The 19,599-nt window shown below is 50.3% G+C and overlaps 1 protein-coding gene across 2 annotated transcripts; it reads left to right on the top strand.

Annotated features, from left to right (window-relative positions):
* The first annotated feature begins 6,342 nt into the window (after positions 1–6,342).
* Positions 6,343–19,599, top strand: Ccdc130 (coiled-coil domain containing 130). Of its 2 annotated transcripts, none has more exons than XM_008855436.3 (10): positions 6,343–6,430; positions 8,054–8,281; positions 10,158–10,211; positions 11,821–11,903; positions 13,097–13,152; positions 15,764–15,824; positions 17,280–17,422; positions 17,501–17,673; positions 18,682–18,820; positions 18,948–19,599. In XM_008855436.3, the coding sequence occupies exons 2-10, from the start codon at positions 8,279–8,281 to the stop codon at positions 19,406–19,408; spliced, it is 1,173 nt and encodes a 390-aa protein (XP_008853658.1). In that variant the 5' UTR covers positions 6,343–6,430; positions 8,054–8,278; the 3' UTR covers positions 19,409–19,599. The 2 variants fall into 2 exon arrangements, with proteins under 2 accessions (XP_008853658.1, XP_008853659.1); XM_008855437.3 differs by having other exon boundaries at positions 6,359–6,430; positions 8,114–8,281.

The raw sequence follows: 19,599 nt of genomic DNA, 5'->3' as shown, positions 1-19,599 counted from the left end.
CACTTTTTTGACAGTCCCTTGATTCAGGCCCCAGCGCCACAGAAAAAATGCTCTGTGATTTGGTGCCAAGAGTAGGGGTTCTACCACAGGTATTGAATTGTTTAGCTGTGGCTGAGTCTTGTACCAAAGGCTGCTGATCATCCCTGTAATCCTCTTTCGAACCCTTTCCTGAGGTCATCACACTGGAAATGGGACAAAAGACTCATTGTGCTGCCAGGAAAGAACAGGAACTTGTGGCAACTGGATAGTCTTTTTTTTCCCCAAAAAAACAGGGTCTTTCTTGCTAAGTAACCCAGATTGCTCTGGAACTCAGGATCCTACTGCCTGGTTTCCTGCATACTGGGATGCCACTCTCCCAGGACACCACCTGGCATGTGCCACTATCCAGTTCTACCATTGTTCTAAATACTGAGGGTAATGTAGTGATAGAGGTCCACTTTGAGTGTTGGATATAGTCAGTGTCTAGTGGGAATGACTGCGGCCACATACTTACGACCAGGATCGAGCCCCTTACTGTAAGGCAGGGTGCCATGGTATCTTAGTTTGTTCTTCATTGCTGTGACAAAACAAAAACACTCTGACCAGTACCAACTTGGGGAGGAAAGGGTTTATTTGTCTTACATCTCCCAGGTCGCATGCAGTTCTTCAGGGAGCCCAAGGTAGGAACTCAGGGCAGGAACCTGGAGGCAGGAGCTGAAGAACAGGCCACGGAGGAACGCTGCTTACAGGCTTGCTCCCCTGGCCCCTGCTCAGCCTGCTTTCTTATGCCACACAGGCCCACCTGCCCAGGGGTGGCACCACCCACAGTGGGCTGGGCTCTCCCACATCACTCATCAAGAAGATCCCCTCAAACATGGCCATAGGCCAGTCCAATAGAGGCAATTTCCCAATTGAGGTTCCCTCAACCCAGGTGTGTCAAGTTGACACTAAAGCTATCCAACACACATGGTGAGACAGGAAAGTGCTGTAGGGAAACCTTCCTCAAAAGCTCAAAATTAGCATCCAAGGGCCTAGGGAGCTGGTTCAGTTGGTTAAGTGTTTGCCTTGTAAAGCTGAGGACCTGAGTTCCATTCCCAAAACCCACATAAAAAGCCAAGTGTGGGGCACTGGGAGAAATGGCTCAGTGGTTAAGAGCACTGGCTGTTCTTCCAGAACAAATTCCAGCACCCACATGGCAGCTAACAACCATCTGTAACTTAAGTTTGAGGGGATCCAACGCCCTCTTCTGTCCTCCACAGGCATTGCACCACACAGGTGCACTTACATACATGAAGGCAATAAATGTATACACATAAAATAAAAATAAATTTTTTTAAAAAGCCAGGTGTGGTGGCATAGGCTTGTAACCTCAGCACTGGGGAAGCAGGAACAGGAAGATCCCTGGGGCTCACTGGCTTAGAGCTAGTCTTGTCTAATTGGTGATTTATAGTCCAGTGAGACCCTGCAGTGTTTTGGAGGAGGATACCAATGCTGACCTCTGACCTACACACACACACACACACACACACACAATTATTTTTTTAAATCATGTAAAACCTCAGCAAAGACAAAGGTTAGACCTTGCTTCTAGTGCAGGCACAGAAGCACTCCACATTATCTGAAAGTAACCTGTGACTCCTTATATAAAACTAAACACAACCCTGGGTGCAGATTTAAGATGCTAGGGAGAGAGGTAATGCCTGAAGCTGTGTGTAGAACTACACGTAACAAAGCATGTGAGAGAAAGCCCACACTATGGTGAACTAAAGTTCCCAGAAAAAAAGCTATACCTGTGTTAGACACTCGAGGCTGATTAAAACTTGAATGATTGTTGGGGAGTTGAAATGTAGGTCCAGAGCCATCTTAGCTCTTAAACAGCCACTTATTGCCATCCTTGTGACTATCTGAGAAATCCTTTTGAAATCTGTAAACCAACCCCAGCCTCCAGCAACCCAAAAGCTAAGAATGTCATCAGACAGTGTCAGAAGCCTGTAGCAGAGGTTTCCCCACTTCAGTGTAACCAGATTACTTGATGTCTCTACCAATGTATTTTAAAATGTCTTGATGTGGGGCTGGAGAGATGGCTCAGTGGTTAGGAGCACTTGCTGTTCTTGTAGAGGACTCAGTTCAGTTCTCAGCCCCACATCAGGTGGTTCACAACCACCTGTAACTCCAGCTCCAGGGGATCTGAGGCCCTCTTCTGGCTTCTGTAGGCAACTGCACTCATGCAGACATAAACAGATACACACATAATTAAATTAAAAAAATTTTTTTGGTCTTTTTGAGTCAGGGCCTCCCTGTAGCCCCAGATGCCCTGGAACTTGCTTTGTAGACCAGGCTGGCCTTGAATTCACAGAGATCTGCCTGCCTCTACTGGGACCAAAGGTGTGTGTCACCACACCTGGCTTAATTAACAGTATTTTTTAAAGTGCCTTGATGTATAGCTTCCTTTGATGTTATTGTAAAAGCTTCATGACAGTGTCACCACATTGGAATATGATATCTGGGGTAACCCAAATCTGCAAGGTTTAAGAGAGCATGGAAAGACCCCATCATTTGTATCAGTTATTCAGTCAGAAGGGCAGTGTTGGGGGCTGGAAAGATGGCTCTGCAGTAAGAGCACTGGCTATTCTTCTGGAGGATCTGGGTTCAATTCCCAGTACCCATATATTGGGAAACAACCATCTATAACTCCAGTTCCAGAGGATTCAATGCCCTCTTCTGGCCTCCATGGGCTTTGCACAATAGGGATGCGCTTACATACGTGCAGGCAAAACATTCATGAACATAAAATTAAACTAACTTTTAAAAACTTTAAAAAAAAGAGCAGAGACAATTGGGAGGCACTGCCTTTCCATAGTTGTGGTCATCTACCCAGACCATGCTCCTTTCTTATCCTGGGGTGCTTCCAGGGAGCCATGTGTGCATCTCCCCACCCCTTGATGGGTCTATTGGGACTGTCTCATACTGCTTGGCCAGACCCACATGCAATAAGGAGCAGGGCTATGCTCGTGCTAAGTTGGTTCCTGAAGGCTGAGGCTCCAGGATGCAGCTAGTCATTGCCACTTCCTCAGCCACATGTGACTTCTGTGGGAGCCCGAGACTGTGGACAGTTTCTACCCCAGCATACTTTCCAGCTGGAAAAAAAAAAAAAATGTCCATAGCTTACTCTGGCATATGACTGCCCACCCCAGGGACAAGCCTGATCTTTTTATTTTGTTTCATCACTGATGCCTTCTGTGAACTCTTGTCAGGCTCTAAAATTTGCACAGCATTTGAATTTTTGTCAGCTTTTAGGACCTCCAGTTTGCCTCCAAGTAATCTGGACAGACCACCCCCTTTTTTTGTCTTTACAGGCCTGATTGACATGCTGATCTAAGCCACTTTAGATGGACAGAGCCTCTCCTACTATATAAAGACCACACCCCACTATGGTGCTCCACAAAGCCACTAATGCCCCACACCAGTCTTGAGGTTCCCACAGAATCAATTTTGTTTAACTCTCCTGTGGACATAGTTCTATCTGTCCCAGTAAAGAGAGGATCAAACACACAACTTCTGTTATCCCAGTTCCCTCAGTAATGCCTGTCCTTCCTCTGTCATCTTCCATTCCTTAATATCCATGAGGACCTAGTGGTAGTAACCAAGTGTCCGCAATGGCTCACATGAGCCCATTCATCCCAGACAGTCCCCTCATCCCACCTCAGGTGTTTGGAGACAGGTGGGTATGTCACCCAGATGTTCTGCGTCTCTAGCACTTGGATTGATCACATCTGCTCCCGCATCCCACAGACTCACAAGCCACTCTGAGACAAACTGCTTGTTTAAAAGTCCGTAATTCAGGGGGCTGGAGAAATGGCTCAGCAGTTAAGAGCACTGGCTGCTCTTACAGAAAAACTGGGTTAGGTTCCCAGCGGTTCTAACTAAACCATCAAAATGTTCCTCTTAAGTTACAGTTTGGGGAATAAGAATATTTATTTGGGCTTGCCAACAAATTTCAAAGGGTCATTTACAAACACATGAACTTTCCCAGTGCACTCAGCACTTCTCAACTACTGTCTCTAGACCCCTCCCCACCTGAGTCTCTGGGGGTTCAGTTCTAGTTTCCTCGGAGGACATGCCTACTCAACACTGGGATTCTCCCAACAGACACTCCCACTGGCTCTGCCTTAGTTACACATCTCACAACCCATGTAAGACCCATGCAGCCACTGCCACAGCAAAAAGGCCCATACCACATACCACATGGGAAAGGATGGACGCATTGGAATTCCCTGAGGATGCTCCACCCTCAGCTGCATGCTTTACTACCCACAGCCAGAACTATGCAATCATTCCTCCCCAACTCATCTTTGGTTCTGTCATGTCCCTCTACCGGGTGCCCAGTGTTGTGTAACAGACTTTCTGGGGAGACACAACACACACATCTACCCTGGAAAGGGAGTCCATGATAGACCAAAGGAAGGACTGCACCAAATTCCAACCTGGTGAACCAATGGGGTTACTACCAGGAGTGTGGGTGAGGGGTTACTTACAGGACCAGGGATGACTTAATAGTCACTGTATTATGAAAAACCCCACTCAACACGGGTGCCAACTCACAAGAGCTGCATCCGTGAAGCTCTCGGCACAATAATTCAACAGGTTGAAGGGGTCTCCTCTTGGCAGCCTGGTCACACACTCCTATTCCAGCAGTTGTTTACTCCTTCTAGAAAGCTGGGGAGCAGCCTTCAAGCATCTTGCAAGTTTCCACTTTCCCCAGATACACGGTATTTTGTTTACCTTCAGAATATCATAAGCCTCCCCCACCCTACTGGACCAAGTGTTTCAATTTGGAGGAAACTGCTACATAGCAGACCATGGGGACATTATGATTCCACCATTATGATGTCATCAGTTGCAGGATACGTGGACAGGGAAGGCATGGCAGCAGAAGTGAGAGGCAGCTAGTCACTCGCAGCCAGTCAAGAGGCAGAAAGAGGTGAACACTGCTGCCCAGCTCACTTTCTCCTTTCTGGTCACTACTGGATCCCAGACTATGGGATAGTGTCTTCCCACCTCAACCTAATCTAGAATCTCCATTAACATGCCCAGAGGTTTTTTTTCTCAGATGATTCTAATTTTAGTGTGGGTGTGCTGTCTCAAAACTCCATAAATAAATAAGACCATCGCACCTGTAATCCCAATACTAGGGAGGCAGGAGGATCAAGAATTCAACCCCATCCCTGGCTACATGAGATCCATTCTCAAAAATCCATAGGTTAGGGGCAGGGGTAGGCAGATCTACGTAGTGAGATCTTGTCTCAAATCAAAACAAAAGGAGATGGCTCTGCAGTTGCTGCTGTTCTACAGTTCTGTTCCCAGCACCCAAATCTAGTGGCTCACAACCACCTGTAACTCCAGCTCTAGGTGGTCCGATGCCCTCTTTTAGCCTCTGCAGGCATGCACTCAAACACACATACTCATAAATAAAATCTTAAAAACCCACAGCCAGGGGCGGGGGTGGAGAGATGGCTTCTGTTCTGGCAGAAGACCTGGGTTCGAATCCCAGCACCCACATGGCAACTAACAGCTGTCTGTAACTCCAGTTCCAGGGGATCCGACAGTCTCTTCTGTCCTCCGCGGGCATTGCAGGACACGCGTGCACTTACCTACATGCAGGCAATACACGCATACACATAAATAAAAATAATAAAACCCACAGCCGGGTGTCGTGGCGCAGGCCTTCAATTCCAGCGCTCGGAGGCACAGAGGCACGCGGATTAAAAAAAGAAATACAGCCGGGAGTGGTGGCGCACGCCTTTAATCCCAGCAATTTGGGAGGCAGAGGCAGGGGGACCTCTGTGAGTTCGAGGCCAGCCTGGTCTACATAGCGAGTTCCAGGTCAGCTGGGGAAGACCCTGTCTCAAAAACACCAAAAAAGAAAAAGAAATACAAAGAACCCGATAGAAGGCTCAACTGGTAAAGTTGCTTGGCCACTAAGCCTGAGCACGATCCGGAGGAACCACGTGTTGAAAGAAGAGAACCGACTCCTGCAAGCAATCCCCTGATATCCATAAACTAATAAATCAAACAAATAACCAACCAAAGATTTAAAATGGAAAATCAATTTCCGATTCACTAGCCATTCCAGCAGGAGCCACCGCGCAAACCACCGGTGGATTCAGAGCAGACAGCAGAGCTTCGGGGACGGGCCAAGGCGGCCGCCAAGGACTGGACCTCAAGGAGTGGGCGGGGCGAGAAGGGGCGGAGCGCTGACGAGAGGCTGTGGACAGACCTGGATTGGTCCGCTCGTCGGAGACAGCGCGCGGCGTGTACAGCTCTCAGCCAATCAACGTGGCGCAGCTGCCTCGTCCCGCCTTGCACATGCGTCCTCATCCCACGAGGAGGGCACTACGCTCCTCTGCGGCCCTGGGGCGCACTTCCGGGCGTGACGTCAGCAGAAGGGCAGGTAGGTACGAGCTGCAGGTTGCAGCCGTAATTGGGGGGATCTCACTGGTGTCTTCCCACCCGGCACCGAAACTACCGGGCCTGCGGACGTGAGACCCCCCGCGCTGGTCATTCAGAGGCCCCTAGGCGTCCTCATGGGGGAAGATGAGCCCTCCAAGCCCTGCTCAGCGCGGTGAGGGCTAGAGTGCGGAACATGGTGCTTATTAAAAAGGGCTTGAGGACCGGCGAGATAGCTCAGCCTGCAAGGCGCTTGCGGCCGCCTGACGACCTGAGTTTGATCCCCGGGACCCGTATGGTGGAAGGAGAGAACTGACTCCGGAAAGTTGTCCTATGACCACCACACGCACACAATAATAGTAATAATAATAAATGGGATTTTTTTTTTTCGTCTTTTTGAGACAGAGTCTCCTTGTAGCCCCAGCTGGCCTGGAACTCACAGTGTAGACCAGACTGGCCTTGACCTCACTGAGATCCGACTGCCTCTGGAGTGCTGGGATCGAAGGGGTGCGCCACCACACCAGGCTATAAATAGCAGTTTTTAAAATTTAGGGGCTGGAGAGATGGCTCAGTGGTTCAGAGACCTTGCTGCACTTTCAGATCTGTGTTCGGTTCCCAGGACGCATGTCAGGCAGCTCACAATCTCCTGTAACTCCAGCTCCTGCATTCACATGCACACATAATAAAATAATGAGTAATCAATAAAATAAATCTTTTGAATTTTTCTTACAAGAAGATGAGGAAAGTTGGGAGATCCTAAATGAACACAGATTCAGGGTTCTGGTACCCCAGTTTGGATCTGGGGCTTTGCCCCACCCCATCAGACTTCATGCCACTGTGAGCTTCTGATGCTGGGCAGGTCCTCATTAGTCATCCTGTCACAATTGGTCCACAGTTGTGATAGGATCCAGACTGAACCTGATACTTGAGCTCCTGAGAGCATAGAAGTCCAAGGCTAGGTAAGCCAGGAACTGGTGGACAGACCTGCAGGTTGGAGCCGGCCCACCATCTGTTTTTCAAGATTTTATTTTTATTTATATGTACATGTGTGATTGTGCACCACATGTGTGTGGGTGGAGGCCAGAGGAGGGCACCAGATCCCCTGGAGCTGGAGTTACAGGCAGTTGTGAGCTACCTGATGTGGGAGCTGGGAACTCAACTGGAGCACTCTGCAAGAGCTGCAAGTGCTCTTAACCTTGGAGTCACCAACCCCTGGGTGTCTATTAAAAGCAGCTAAAACTTTGGGCCAGCAAGGTGGCTCAGTGGGTAAAAGTGCTTGCCACACAAGCCTGGAAAGCTGCATTCAGTCCAAGAACCCACATGAAGGAAGGAGAGAACCCGCGTCACAAAGCTGTCCTCTGACTTCCACACATACAGGCACACACAATATATAACAAAATTAAATTAAAAAAAAAAAAACCCTGCAGCTTCTGTGGCCAGCCAGGCTTAGGCTGGAAGAAGAGTCTGCAACCTGGGATGGGCTGGGCCAGCCCATCCTAGGCCAGAATCAGGAGCCAAGCTCTTTCTCTCTGTCTCTACTCCTTTGTGCCCTCCCTCCCTGGGTGCTCCTGTGCCCTGTGGAGGCCCAGTATCCTGGTTACAACTCAGAATTATTGTGATCTTCCAGAAATAGGAAGAACCAAACTTCCACAGACCATGTCATAGGCAGCCTGCAGCCTCTGTCTAGGTCTACAGGAGGGCAGCACCCCACCAAGTGGATTGAGGAGCTCCACTGGAGGACAGCACCCCACTGCAGAGGATTGACTGGCTCCACAGGAGGGCAGCACCTGAACTGCTGGATTCAGTTTCCAGTTACAGCCTTGCTAGCTAGGACCAGTGGGCGGCTCCCAAGATGGTGAGTAGAAAGCCTGGTCTCTGGTACAGCCTGGGGCAACTCCGCTTCCTGGCAGCCCTGCCCCCATCCCCAGGAAGCCCCACACCAAGCTGCCTGACCTAGGCCAGCTCTACCCCAGGGCTCTAAGGTGGAAGGTGATTGCTGGAAGGTGATTGGATGGTGGCTGCAGACCTTTGCTGGACACTAAAGCCGCTGCAGAGCCAGTCCTCTCTCCATACGGGTCTCGCTCCTCCTGCTTCTCCCGCTTTCTTCTCGGTGCTTTGTAGCTGAGGATGATCTTGAACTCCTGGTCCTCCTGCCTCTACCTCCCACATGCAAGGATCACAGTTGTGTTCCACCACACCCAGCTTATGCAGTGCTGGGGATATAGCCTTGTACCTGCCGGGCAAGGGCCCTGCCACTGCCCTGTACCCCGAGTTGTCGGTCTTCATCCCTCCCTCCCCACAGCCATTTAGCTGCTTCCAGACTCTGCCTTCCACGAACATGTTATGTTATGTAGCACGCTGTATGCTTGTGGTGTGCTGTGCACTTTGATGTTTTGTGTACACTCTGTGTGCTGTAGTGCACTGTGGGATGTTGTGTCTGGCTCCTTTCATTCAGTTCAAGGTTCAGCTATCATGAGTTGTCAGTATGTCATCCCTTTGTGGCTGTGTAATACTCTGTGCACTGTGTGGAAGGGCTGTTTTTTCCCTCAGCTGGGGTAGCATCAAGATTCTGGGCAAGTGTCTTACCAGGCTGCCCACAGCCCTGGATCATACATTTCCAAAATGTACCTGTTGGTAGACATCTTTCTTTTTTTTTTTTTGTCTTTTTGAGACAGGGTTTCCCGGTCCTGGAACTGACTATGTAAACCAGGCTGGCCTTGAACTCACAGAGATCCGCCTGCCTCTGCCTCCCAAATGCTGGGACTACAGGCATGTGCCACCACGCCCGGCATCTTTTTTTTGTTAATTTATTTTTATTTTATGTGTATGAGTGTATTGCCTGTTAGTTCACTCATGTCATGCAGTGCCTGAGGAGGACAGAAGAGGGCATCAGATCCCCTGGAACTGGAGTTAAGGACAGTTGTTAGCCACCATGTGGGTGCTGGGAACTGAACCCAGATCCCTCTGCAAAAGCAGTCAGTGCTCTTAACTGCTGAACCATCTCTGCAGCCCCTGTTGGTAGACATCTTTGTCACTTGTTTCTACCTGCTGTCTGAACTGTGCTTCTGTGAACACATATGTCCTAGGCTCTGAGTCTCTGTTGTCCCAGGAGCCTCCAAGCATCCCACTGTCCAGCCACCATGCCAGTGATCCTGCTGCTGCCAGTTTGACAGCCATAGCTCTGGAGGGTGGGAGTGTGGTCTTAAGTATATCCCATGGATGGCTGCCAGCATTTCGTTGAGAAGGCCAGAGGGTTATAGTGGCATACCCTATAATCCCAGCACTCAGAAGGCTGAAGAAGGAGGATTGCTTTGAGTTGGAAGCCTGCCTATGGAATAGGCTATGGAATAAAGCTCTACCTCAGAAAAAAAGTGGGCTTGGGGTCTAACTCACATGAATCTCATATTCAGGAAGCCCCAGGTCTCTCCCAAGCACATTAACTGCCTGTGGTAGCACATACCTGTGATCTCAGCACTTGGGAGGTGAAGGCAGGAGGCTCAGGAGTTAAGGTCATCCTCAGCTACATAGCAAATTAGAGGCCAACCTGCCCTATGTGAGGCCCTGTCTCAAGTCACTGTCAGCCATGGTCCCAAAAATAGTATGTAAAATAGTATGGGCCTGAAGGAAGCTTTCAGAGCTATAGTTACTGATGATGAGATGTTGGCAGGGCTGTAAGCATGTCCCAGGCCCTGGAAGGTCTTGTCTAACTTACATCTCCTTTTTGTTTTCAGGGTGAAAGAAAAGGTGTGAACAAGTACTACCCTCCAGATTTCAATCCCGAGAAGGTAAGACAGTGCCTCTGCTGCATAACATAGGTGCCCTTAATTGGCACCAGGATTGTAGAGGGGTTGGCACCCCTTGATCTCTGCTCTCCTGAGTGACACCAGTTGTCCAGGATAACCTTGTGTTCTGTGCCTAGCACCCAGTTTATCAAGTTTATATCAGAGCTAAGCTGGGGCTGAGCACTCAGGCCTGGATCAGAGCCTGTCACCATCCCAGTTCAAGCTTCTTCCCCCAGCCACATCCTCCATCTCAGAAGCATCCAGCCTGTGGTCCATGGATCACATGTAGCCCAACCTGAAATCTCAAACTTACTTAAAACAGTGAGATTTTTAAATATATGTTGCCTTTTTTAATTAGATTTTGTTTCTTATTTTTGATTTTTAGAGATTATTTGGATTTTTTATATTTTATTTTTATTTTATGTATGTGAGTGTTTTGCCTGCATGTATGTAAGTACACCATGTGTGCACAACGCCCACAGAGGCCAGAAGAGGGCGTTGGACCCCCTGGACCTGGAGTTATGGACTGTTGTTAGCAGCTGTGTGGGTGCTGGGACTCAAACCCAGATTCTCTAGAAGAACAACAAGTGTTCTTTAACCACTGAGCCCTGCTTTTTTCATAACTTGATCACACAGTTCTCAAACAAGAAGCTTAATAACAATGACATTATGTCAAAAGGTTGGGAAGCCTACATAGCCTGGGTCTCCTGTGCAGCAGTCTCTCTGACTGTGGTCTTGCTCCTTATCACATTACCTGCTCCTTTTCTGATCTTCACAGCCCCTGGGCCTCATTTTGTGCGTGCGTGCGTGCGTGCGTGCTGTCAGCCTTCCCTACTGGAGCACCTACTGCAAGAATAGGGATGTTCACCTGTCCTCTTTGTGGCCACATCCTCACACAGTGAGCACTCAGGGCCCAAGTGCTCCAGCTGCCTGTGACCCTGAGCAAAGTTCTCATGTTGATGCTAAGTGCCCAGTATGTCAGGAAATGAAGTGCCAGAGCTCATGGAGTCTATGGGGAGTTAAAATGAGGAGACATACAGATGTCCCAGGGAACAATTGACAGTATCATTATCACGATCCTCCCCAAAGAACCTGGAGGAATGACAGTCACTGTCCCCAGGTGACAGAGGGGAAGCTGAGGCTCAGGAGAGCACAGTGGAGGTCATTCACACAAGATAGCTCAGTTCTTTGAGCTCCTGATCAGGAGCTTCATGTGATCCTGAGCCCAAGAGCTCCACACCCCAGGTCACAAGAAGTGTCAGCAGGCTGCACTTCTGGTGACTCCCCAGCAGCACAATGAGGTGTCTAGTCCTTGGCACTGACATGGGACCAGGTGTCACAGGTCACCTGAGAGGCATCGCAGGTCCCCAAGAGGAAGCTGGAGGGCTCCACCCAGGTGTCTGGACATTGCATATAGGTGACTTCCGGGGACACTGGCATCCCTGAGGGCTCCTGGAAGCCCTTTACCAAGACCTCCATCCTCACATGCTGCTCGTGGGATATAAGCTTGAAGCCTTCCTGCCCCGGAGGTTCTGTTCCCTGAAAGCTGGGCTCAGCAGATGCTGTGAGCTCTCAGCCTGGCCCTGCTCACCTGCCTTCACCCTTTCCACAGCATGGCTCTCTCAACCGATATCACAACAGCCACCCTCTTCGGGAACGGGCTCGGAAGCTGTCACAAGGCATCCTTGTCATCCGGTAAGACGCTGCCCACTCCTTTCCCCAAGACCTCCCCCTTCAGGCCTCCTTGCATGTCTCATGTCCTCTGATTGATTGGCCCAGGGCTATGAGATCATAATTCCCTAAAGTAGAAAGGCATTGTACTAGTCATCTATTGCTGTATAATAAAGCAATAAGCATTTGCTATTGCTAATGAGTCTGGGTGCTTCTTCTGGGCTTGGAAGAGCCTAGCTAGGCCTTCTTGCTGCTTTTGTGGGAGCAGGGTTAGTACCTGGGGACTGATTAGTCCAGTGGGGCCTTTGCCTATACAACTAGACTGCTCCACAGTGGATCTTTTTCTCCAGTGGGCCAGCCTGGGCTTCTCAGCCAGCAGCATCATGGTTTGACAGCAAGCAGAGCATGCAGGGTGTCCTGAGGCCAAGACCCAGGCCTGGCCTGCTGTCCCTTCTGTCCTGATTGCCCAAAGTGGGTACTGATTCTAGGGCTAGAGCCAGACCCCCCGTCTGGGTGGGACAAGCCATAGGAGGAAAAGCAGCAGCCTGAACAAGGGCTCACCTGGCTTCTAGATACTGGGCAGGCTGAAGCAGAAGGATTACTTGAGTCCAAGAGTTCCAGGACAGCCTGGGCAACATACCCAGACCCCACCCCAAGAAGAAAGGGGCTGACAAGATGGCCCAGCAGGTAAAGGCCCTTGCCACCAAGCTTGACAACCTGAGTTCCATCCCTAGAACTCAACAGGGTAGAAGGAGAGAACCAATTCCTGAAAGTTGTCCTCTGACCTTCAGACATGCACCATGGCATGTGCTGGCTCACATATTCACACACAATAAATAATGTAAGAAAAGAAAAACCAGGGACTGAAATGACTCAGTCATTAAGAGCACTGACTGCTCTTGCAGAGTACCAGGGTTTGGTTCCCAGCACCCACATGGCTAACAACTGTCTACAATTCCAGTTCCAAGGGATCTGGTACCTGTGGTGCATGTACATAGTACACTTACATACATGCAGGCAAAACACACAAAATAAGATCTTTTTTTTTTTTTTTGGTCTTTTTGAGACAGGATTTCCCTGTCCCCAGCTGGCCTTCAACTCACAGAGATCCTCCTGCCTCTGCCTCCAGAGTACTGGGACTAAAGGTGTGCACCACCATGCCTGGTAAAAATAAATCTTAAAAAAGAAGGAATGAAAGATTCTGTCTGTTTCTGCAGATTTGAGATGCCATACAACATTTGGTGTGATGGTTGCAAGAATCACATTGGCATGGGTGAGTTGTGCTTACCCCATGCCCATCTAGCACTTCATCCCCCAGCTTCTCTGCCCAGCTCCTCACCCTGAGCCTGCCTGCCCCATACCCACCTGGCTATGAGACACCCCCAGGAGGGCCCAAGGAGGAATTGGGAAGGTGGCAGGTGCCTAAGTTGCAGAATGATCACACTGGGCCCTTGGGTCCACATCCTGTCTCTGCTACTCACTAACATGGTGACCTTTAGCCAGTGGCTGACCTTTGTGTGCCTTAGTTTCCCAGTCTGTAAATGAGGTGGTATGAGAACCCACGCTTGGTGTCCAGGGTGCTCCCTAAGACATGTGGTCTATACAGAGAGTTGGAACATACACACCATCTGGTCTCACTGTCATCAGCCACAAGCCCAGCAGCCCTGAAACCTTGGGAGGTAACACCTATTGACTTCCTCTGGAATGAGGAACAGACATCTTGGTTTAAAACTGTTAATCCACATAAGCTCTTCTGTTTTTAAATTTAACCTATTTATTTATTTATTTATTTATTTATTTATTGTGTGTTTGTGTGCATACTCATGCATGTATGGAGGTCAGAGGACACCTTATGGATGTCAGTTCTCTTTCCAACACATGGGTCCCAGGGATTGAACTCAGATCTTCAGACTTAGCACAAGCATCTTTACCCACTGAGCCATCTTGCTGCCCCCAGGCCATCCCTCTGACACCTAATAGGGGAACTACGCTACACCAAGTAGTTCTGAGCAGCTGGTGCCTCGCGTGACCTCTAATCCGTTTGGTTCTGTCAGAGCCCCCAGAGGGAAGCACAGTCCCCAAGACCACCCCTCAGAGTCCAATCTCCACCCCCAACTGGGTTTCCCTGGGCAACTGGCCAGCAAGTGTAGCTCAGAATCCCACAGCCCCAGGAGCTGAAGGGAACACATCTATTATAGAATACTAAAGCAGAATCAATGGTGCACACCTGTCATCCCAGAGCCAGGGAGGCTGAGGCAGAAGGATTGGGAGGTATAAGCTAGCCTGGACTCCATAGTGAAGCACTCTCCAAAAAGCAAGAGGTGGGCACATGACTAAGTGATAGAATGCTTTCCTGGCACATGCAAAGCCCTGGGTTTAACTTTAGCACTGCAAAAAATAAAATGCAACCAAAGATGAACATAGATATGTAGGTAGGTGGGTGGATGGATGGATGAATGGATGGATGGATCATAGATGGATGGGTGATTGATGGATGATTGTAGATAGTTAGTGGATGGATAGACGATTGTAAATAGATGGTGGGTGGGATTATGATGATGATGGATGGATGGATGGATGGATGGATAGATGGATGATTGGTAAATGGATGGATGATTGAAGATAGATGGTAGAAGAATGATTGTAGATAGATGGTAGATTGATGGGTGATCAGCAATTAGATGGTAGATGAATGGATGATTGTAGATGGCAGATGGGTGGATGATTGGCTCCTAGGTGTGTAGATAGCATGTGAGAGACAAGTGGCATGGAGTATATGGGATCCCCCCCAGGAGCCACTCCCAGTCCAGCTGCCTATAAGCCCTTCATGCCTCATGGAGGCCTCATCACACAATCATCACACAAGCAAGATTGCTGATAGCCCACAGTCCACTACTCACAGTCTTCTTGGTAGGACTTGTCCTTCTGGGACAGGGCAGGGCCCCTCTGCAATGAGCAGGGTCTTAGGATCTTCCACTGGGTAAGAACAGGGCAGGAACCTTCTTTCAAACCAGCACCAGGGCAGTAGAAAGGAAAGGCAGGGGCAGAGGAGAGTCACTGTTACTGGCTATGGGACAGACTCACTGTCATGCCTGTGACCTTCCTTGGAGAGGGATTAGGAGCCACAAAGCTAAGATGGCAGCCCAAATACACACTGTAATAACTACCACACTGGAAACAGGATGCCTCCTTCGGGGTGTGTCTCAGTTGGAGCTTACCCTCTGGTACATCCATACTCCAGCCCAGGCTAATGCAGTTTGCCCTGGAAGAAAACCCAACCAGGCCGCAGCACAAACACCCAAACCCAGCTGATTAGCTTAAGCTCTGTCAGTCAAGGCCAAAAGGCAAGAATATGTATCACCTAGCCAGGAGAAAAATCTTAAAATGTTCTAAAGGTGTAGGAAGCTGACCCTTCCTTCACTTGGGTACTATGTATGTATGTATTTATTGAGACAGGGTCTGGCTCTGTAACCCAGGCTGACCTCAGATTCCATCCCCCTGCCTCTGCTTCCCAAGTGCTAGGTTCATAGACATGCCCCACATCCAGATCTTTAGAAGGATTTTCCAGAGCCCTGTGCAGTGGGAAGTACCATTGTCTTTGTTGACTAGATGGGAAACTGAGGCCCAGAGAGGGAAAGGCTTCTTGCTTACGGCTGTTCAGTTGGAGCTGGAGTAGAAACAGGGTTGGAACCTGCTCTCCAGCTCCAGACCACATTTGCCTGTGGCTTGAGTGCCTCTTCAATTCCATTCTTTCCTTGAAAGAATGTTGCCTGCCCTTGCAGGCAACAAAATACCAACTTGTCTGCCTCCCACCCAGAGAAAATATGCTGGAGGTTCCCTGGCCACAGCGTCTATTCTCTGTCTCTCTCTCTCTGCCCTCTCAGGTGTGCGCTACAATGCAGAAAAGAAGAAGGTTGGCAATTATTACACGACCCCCATCTACAGGTAGGAGCAGCTGGTGGCATCTTGTGGATAGGTGTGGCCACAGGATAAAGGCCTATAGAGGCATTTTGAAGGGGAAGGGAACTTGACACCCTCCCCAGTTCTCTGTGGGATTGTCCTTCTTGACCTGCCAGTTACACATGTCACTCCCCAAAGAACTCTTTTTTTTTTTTTGGTCTTTTTGAGACAGAGTTTCCCTGTAGCCCCAGATGGCCTGGAACTCACTATGTAGACCAGGCTGGCCTGGAAATCAGAGATCTACCTACCTCTGCCTCCCAAGTGCTGGGATCAAAGGTGTGCACCACCATGCCCGGCTTCTGAAGAACTCTTTATGGCTCTCATCTTCCCCAGTAAAAGCCAAGCCCTCTCCTGGATCACAAGGCCCTTCCCCTCCTCCCAACCACTCACCCTGCTCCAGGCCACAAAGCCTCTATTCATCACACCCAAGGGACTCCCATCTCTGCCCTCCATACAGAATGTGCTTCTCTAGGTAACAACATGGCCCTATCCCTTGGTTGCTGCTCAAACACCACCTTTAAAGGGACCTTTTCTTTTTTTTTTAATTTATTTACTATTTTTATTTTATATGTATGAGTGTATTGCCTGCATATGTATAAGTGTACCCATGTCGCGCAATGCCCTCGGAGGTTAGAAGAGGGCTTTGGATCGCCTGGAACTAGAGTTACAGATGGTTGTTAGCTGCCTTGTGGGTGCTGAGAATTGAACTCGGGTCCTCTGCAAGAGCAGTCAGTGCTCTTAACCACTGAGCCATCTCTCCAGCTCCTAAAAGACCCTTTCCTAAAGCAGTTACCTCTGAACACTGTGTGGTAGCTCCTTGACCCCTGCTGTGACTTGCCACCCACTCCCCAGCCCCCCAGGAACAAACTAGCTTACTCCACTGCCAAGCTTCTAGTTTGCAGCCTGGTACAGTATGGCCAATGGAGCAATGGATGGTGGGTAGATGGGTGGCAAGGTGAGTGGATGGATGGATTGGCGGGTAGGTGGATGGGTACGTGGGTAAGTGAATGGGTGGATAGGTGGGTGAAGGGGGTGGACTGGTAAGTGAGGGAATGGACAGGTGCAGGAATGGGCAGATAAGTGAACACACACTTCATGAAAGAGCCAGCTTTAGTCTCTCGTAAGTGAGTTTTGTTTGAGACAGGGTCTCACTTTAAAGCCTAGGTTGACCTGATAGGCCCTGTATCTGAGTCCCAGCCCCATCTTCAGCCTCTTGAGTCCTCTTCTGGATGCACGCTGGCTCTATCTTCCCCAGGCTCCTCCCAGATCTGAGTGCTTTTAACCACTGAGCCATCTTTCCAGCTCCTGAAAGGACCTTTTCTAAAGCAGTTGCCTCTGAACACTGTGTGGTGGCACTGGGTGCCAGGGCCTGCTTGAAGGATTCAGTACACAGAAAGGACCCAGGGTAGGACTACAGCACCCTGACTCACCCGTCCCCAGGTTCCGAATGAAATGCCACCTCTGTGTCAACTACATCGAGATGCAAACAGACCCTGCCAACTGCGACTATGTCATCGTGAGTGGCGCCCAGCGCAAGGAAGAACGCTGGGACATGGAGGACAATGAGCAGGTGCTGACTACAGGTGAGTGCCCGCTGCTTTCTACCCACCCCAAGCCTCTTCCCCAGAGGCCTTGGAGTCAGACCTTCATGGTCCTTGCAGAGCATGAGAAGAAAGAGAAACTGGAGACAGATGCCATGTTCCGCCTGGAGCACGGCGAGGCTGACCGGAGCGTGATGAAGAAGGCCCTCCCCACACTCAGCCACATCCAGGAGGCACAGAATGCCTGGAAGGACGACTTTGCCCTGAATAGCATGCTACGCAGGCGCTTTCGGGTGAGCCAAGCTTCATGTGGCTGGGGCACAGACAGACACAACAGGGAGACTGCAAGTCCTGACCTACGTCCCCCATACTCAGCTGCAAGCTGGTCATGTCTCCCTCTGAGTCCCAGACTGTGTGCACAGGCATCTCGCCCCTGCCTCATTTCTATTCCCAATACTGTAATACATACCACAGACTGGGCAGCTTATACACTAGAAACATATTGCTCACTGCTGTGCAGGCTGGAAGTCTGGCATTAAAGCACCAGTAGATTGTGTACAGAGGGCCTGTCTGTCAGAGCCTTCCTGTCCTGTCTCAGGGGGCAGAAGGCACACACAGGCTCCCTAAGGATAAGGAGCCCATTGAGGAGAGTGAGCCCTCACCCTGACATCAGCTGTCACACAGGGGTCAAAGTTTCCATGTAAGCAGGGAGCCATGCATGGTGACTGGTGCCTATCATTCTAGCATGGAAGAAACTCTGGCAAGAGCATCAGAGTTACAGTCCAACCTGGGCTAAAGAGCAGAGCCCTGTACATGAAAAAGCTGGTTTCAGTTGTGTCTGTCTGTAGTTCCAGCTACTCAGGATGAGACGGGAAGGTCACCTGAGCTCAGAAGTTGAACACCAACTTCAAAAAGAAGCTGGATATGGTGGTTCATGCCCCAGCACTCAGGAGGCTGAGGCAGGAGGATTGTGTCAAAGAACAGAAAGGGCTTGGCAGTATGGTTCAAGCTGGCTTTAGGCTCTCCAGCCTCCTGCCTCAATCTCTTAATGTGGGGATAACAGGCATCAGCCACCACCCTTATGGAAGGTGACAGGACCTGCCTGGTGGGTCATCCCTCAGCCCATCCTTGAGAAGGCCACACTGTGGTGCATCGCCTTGTTTCAGGGTGACAGGCTTCCAGCTTGTGGAGTGACTTCATCCAGGTGCTGTGTGGGCCCTTCCCTCACTTAGCGTGGGAACAGACCCAGCACCTGCAATGAGGCCTGTTGGGCTTTGATATCCCTTCTCCTATATCCGCAGGAGAAGAAGAAAGCCGTGCAGGAAGAGGAGGAGAGGGACCAGGCACTGCAGGCTAAGGCCAGCCTGTCCATCCCTCTAGTGCCAGAGTCAGAGGACGACCGCAAGCTGGCCGCCCTGCTCAGATTCCACACCCTGGACTGTGAGTGGTGGCATCTGGCCAGGAGGCTCATGGGAGGCAGAGGTTGCAGAGCTGGGGGGTGGGTTACCTGCAGTGGTGGGGATGGACTCCCAAGGGGTCATTGCTCAATACCCTGTCCTCCCTGCAGCCTATGACGACAAGCAGAAACAGAAGCGGACGGAGATTATCAGCCGCTCCTGGTTCCCGTCCACCCAAGGACCTGGTGCACATGGTAGCAAGGCCACCAGTGTCCTGCAGAAGCTGTCTCAGGTCCGCAGACCACTGCCTCCCAGCGCAGGCACCCCAGGGGACTTGGGCATAGTGCGGCGGAGGTCCCGAGAAGTACCAGAGAGTCTCCAGCAGGCAGCAGGCAGCTCCAAGCCAGCAGAGCCTAGCCAGCCACAGGGAACCACCCAGGACAAAGCTGTGTCCCCACAGGACGGCCTCCAGGAGACATCTGACACCCCTGGGACCAGTGGGACACTGGAGCGCAAGGGGAGTTGCAAGGACCAGGCCCTGTCCCCAGTAGGCTCCTCCCCAGAGGACCTACAGCCCAGCAACCTCAGTGCCTCCCTAGTGGCTGACTACTCTGACTCGGAGAGTGACTAAGGAGTCAGGGTTCTAGGTGCAGCTGCTTCCAAGGGCCATGATTCACCCAAGACTTCAGGGACAGCAGGCAGCCCTGCTGCCAGCCCTGCCATCTACTTTGCCTTCCTGCATATATATTTATTTGATCTTGGTGAGGTGTCTGTGCCTTGGGGGAACCCCAGCACCTTGACATTAAAGCCTTGTTCTTTGTC

The sequence above is a fragment of the Nannospalax galili genome, unplaced genomic scaffold, assembly GCF_000622305.1.
Source record: "Nannospalax galili isolate Female #2095 unplaced genomic scaffold, S.galili_v1.0 scaffold47, whole genome shotgun sequence".
Taxonomy (NCBI): domain Eukaryota; kingdom Metazoa; phylum Chordata; class Mammalia; order Rodentia; family Spalacidae; genus Nannospalax; species Nannospalax galili.
The sequence above is the reverse complement of the archived record's forward strand: the minus strand, read 5'-3'. Positions and strand labels throughout refer to the sequence as shown.

Coding starts and splice junctions, on each gene's coding strand:
- Ccdc130 (XM_008855436.3), top strand. Junction 11,904..13,096: donor CAAGGCATCCTTGTCATCCG/GTAAGACGCTGC, acceptor CTGTTTCTGCAG/ATTTGAGATGCCATACAACA. Junction 13,153..15,763: donor CAAGAATCACATTGGCATGG/GTGAGTTGTGCT, acceptor CTGCCCTCTCAG/GTGTGCGCTACAATGCAGAA.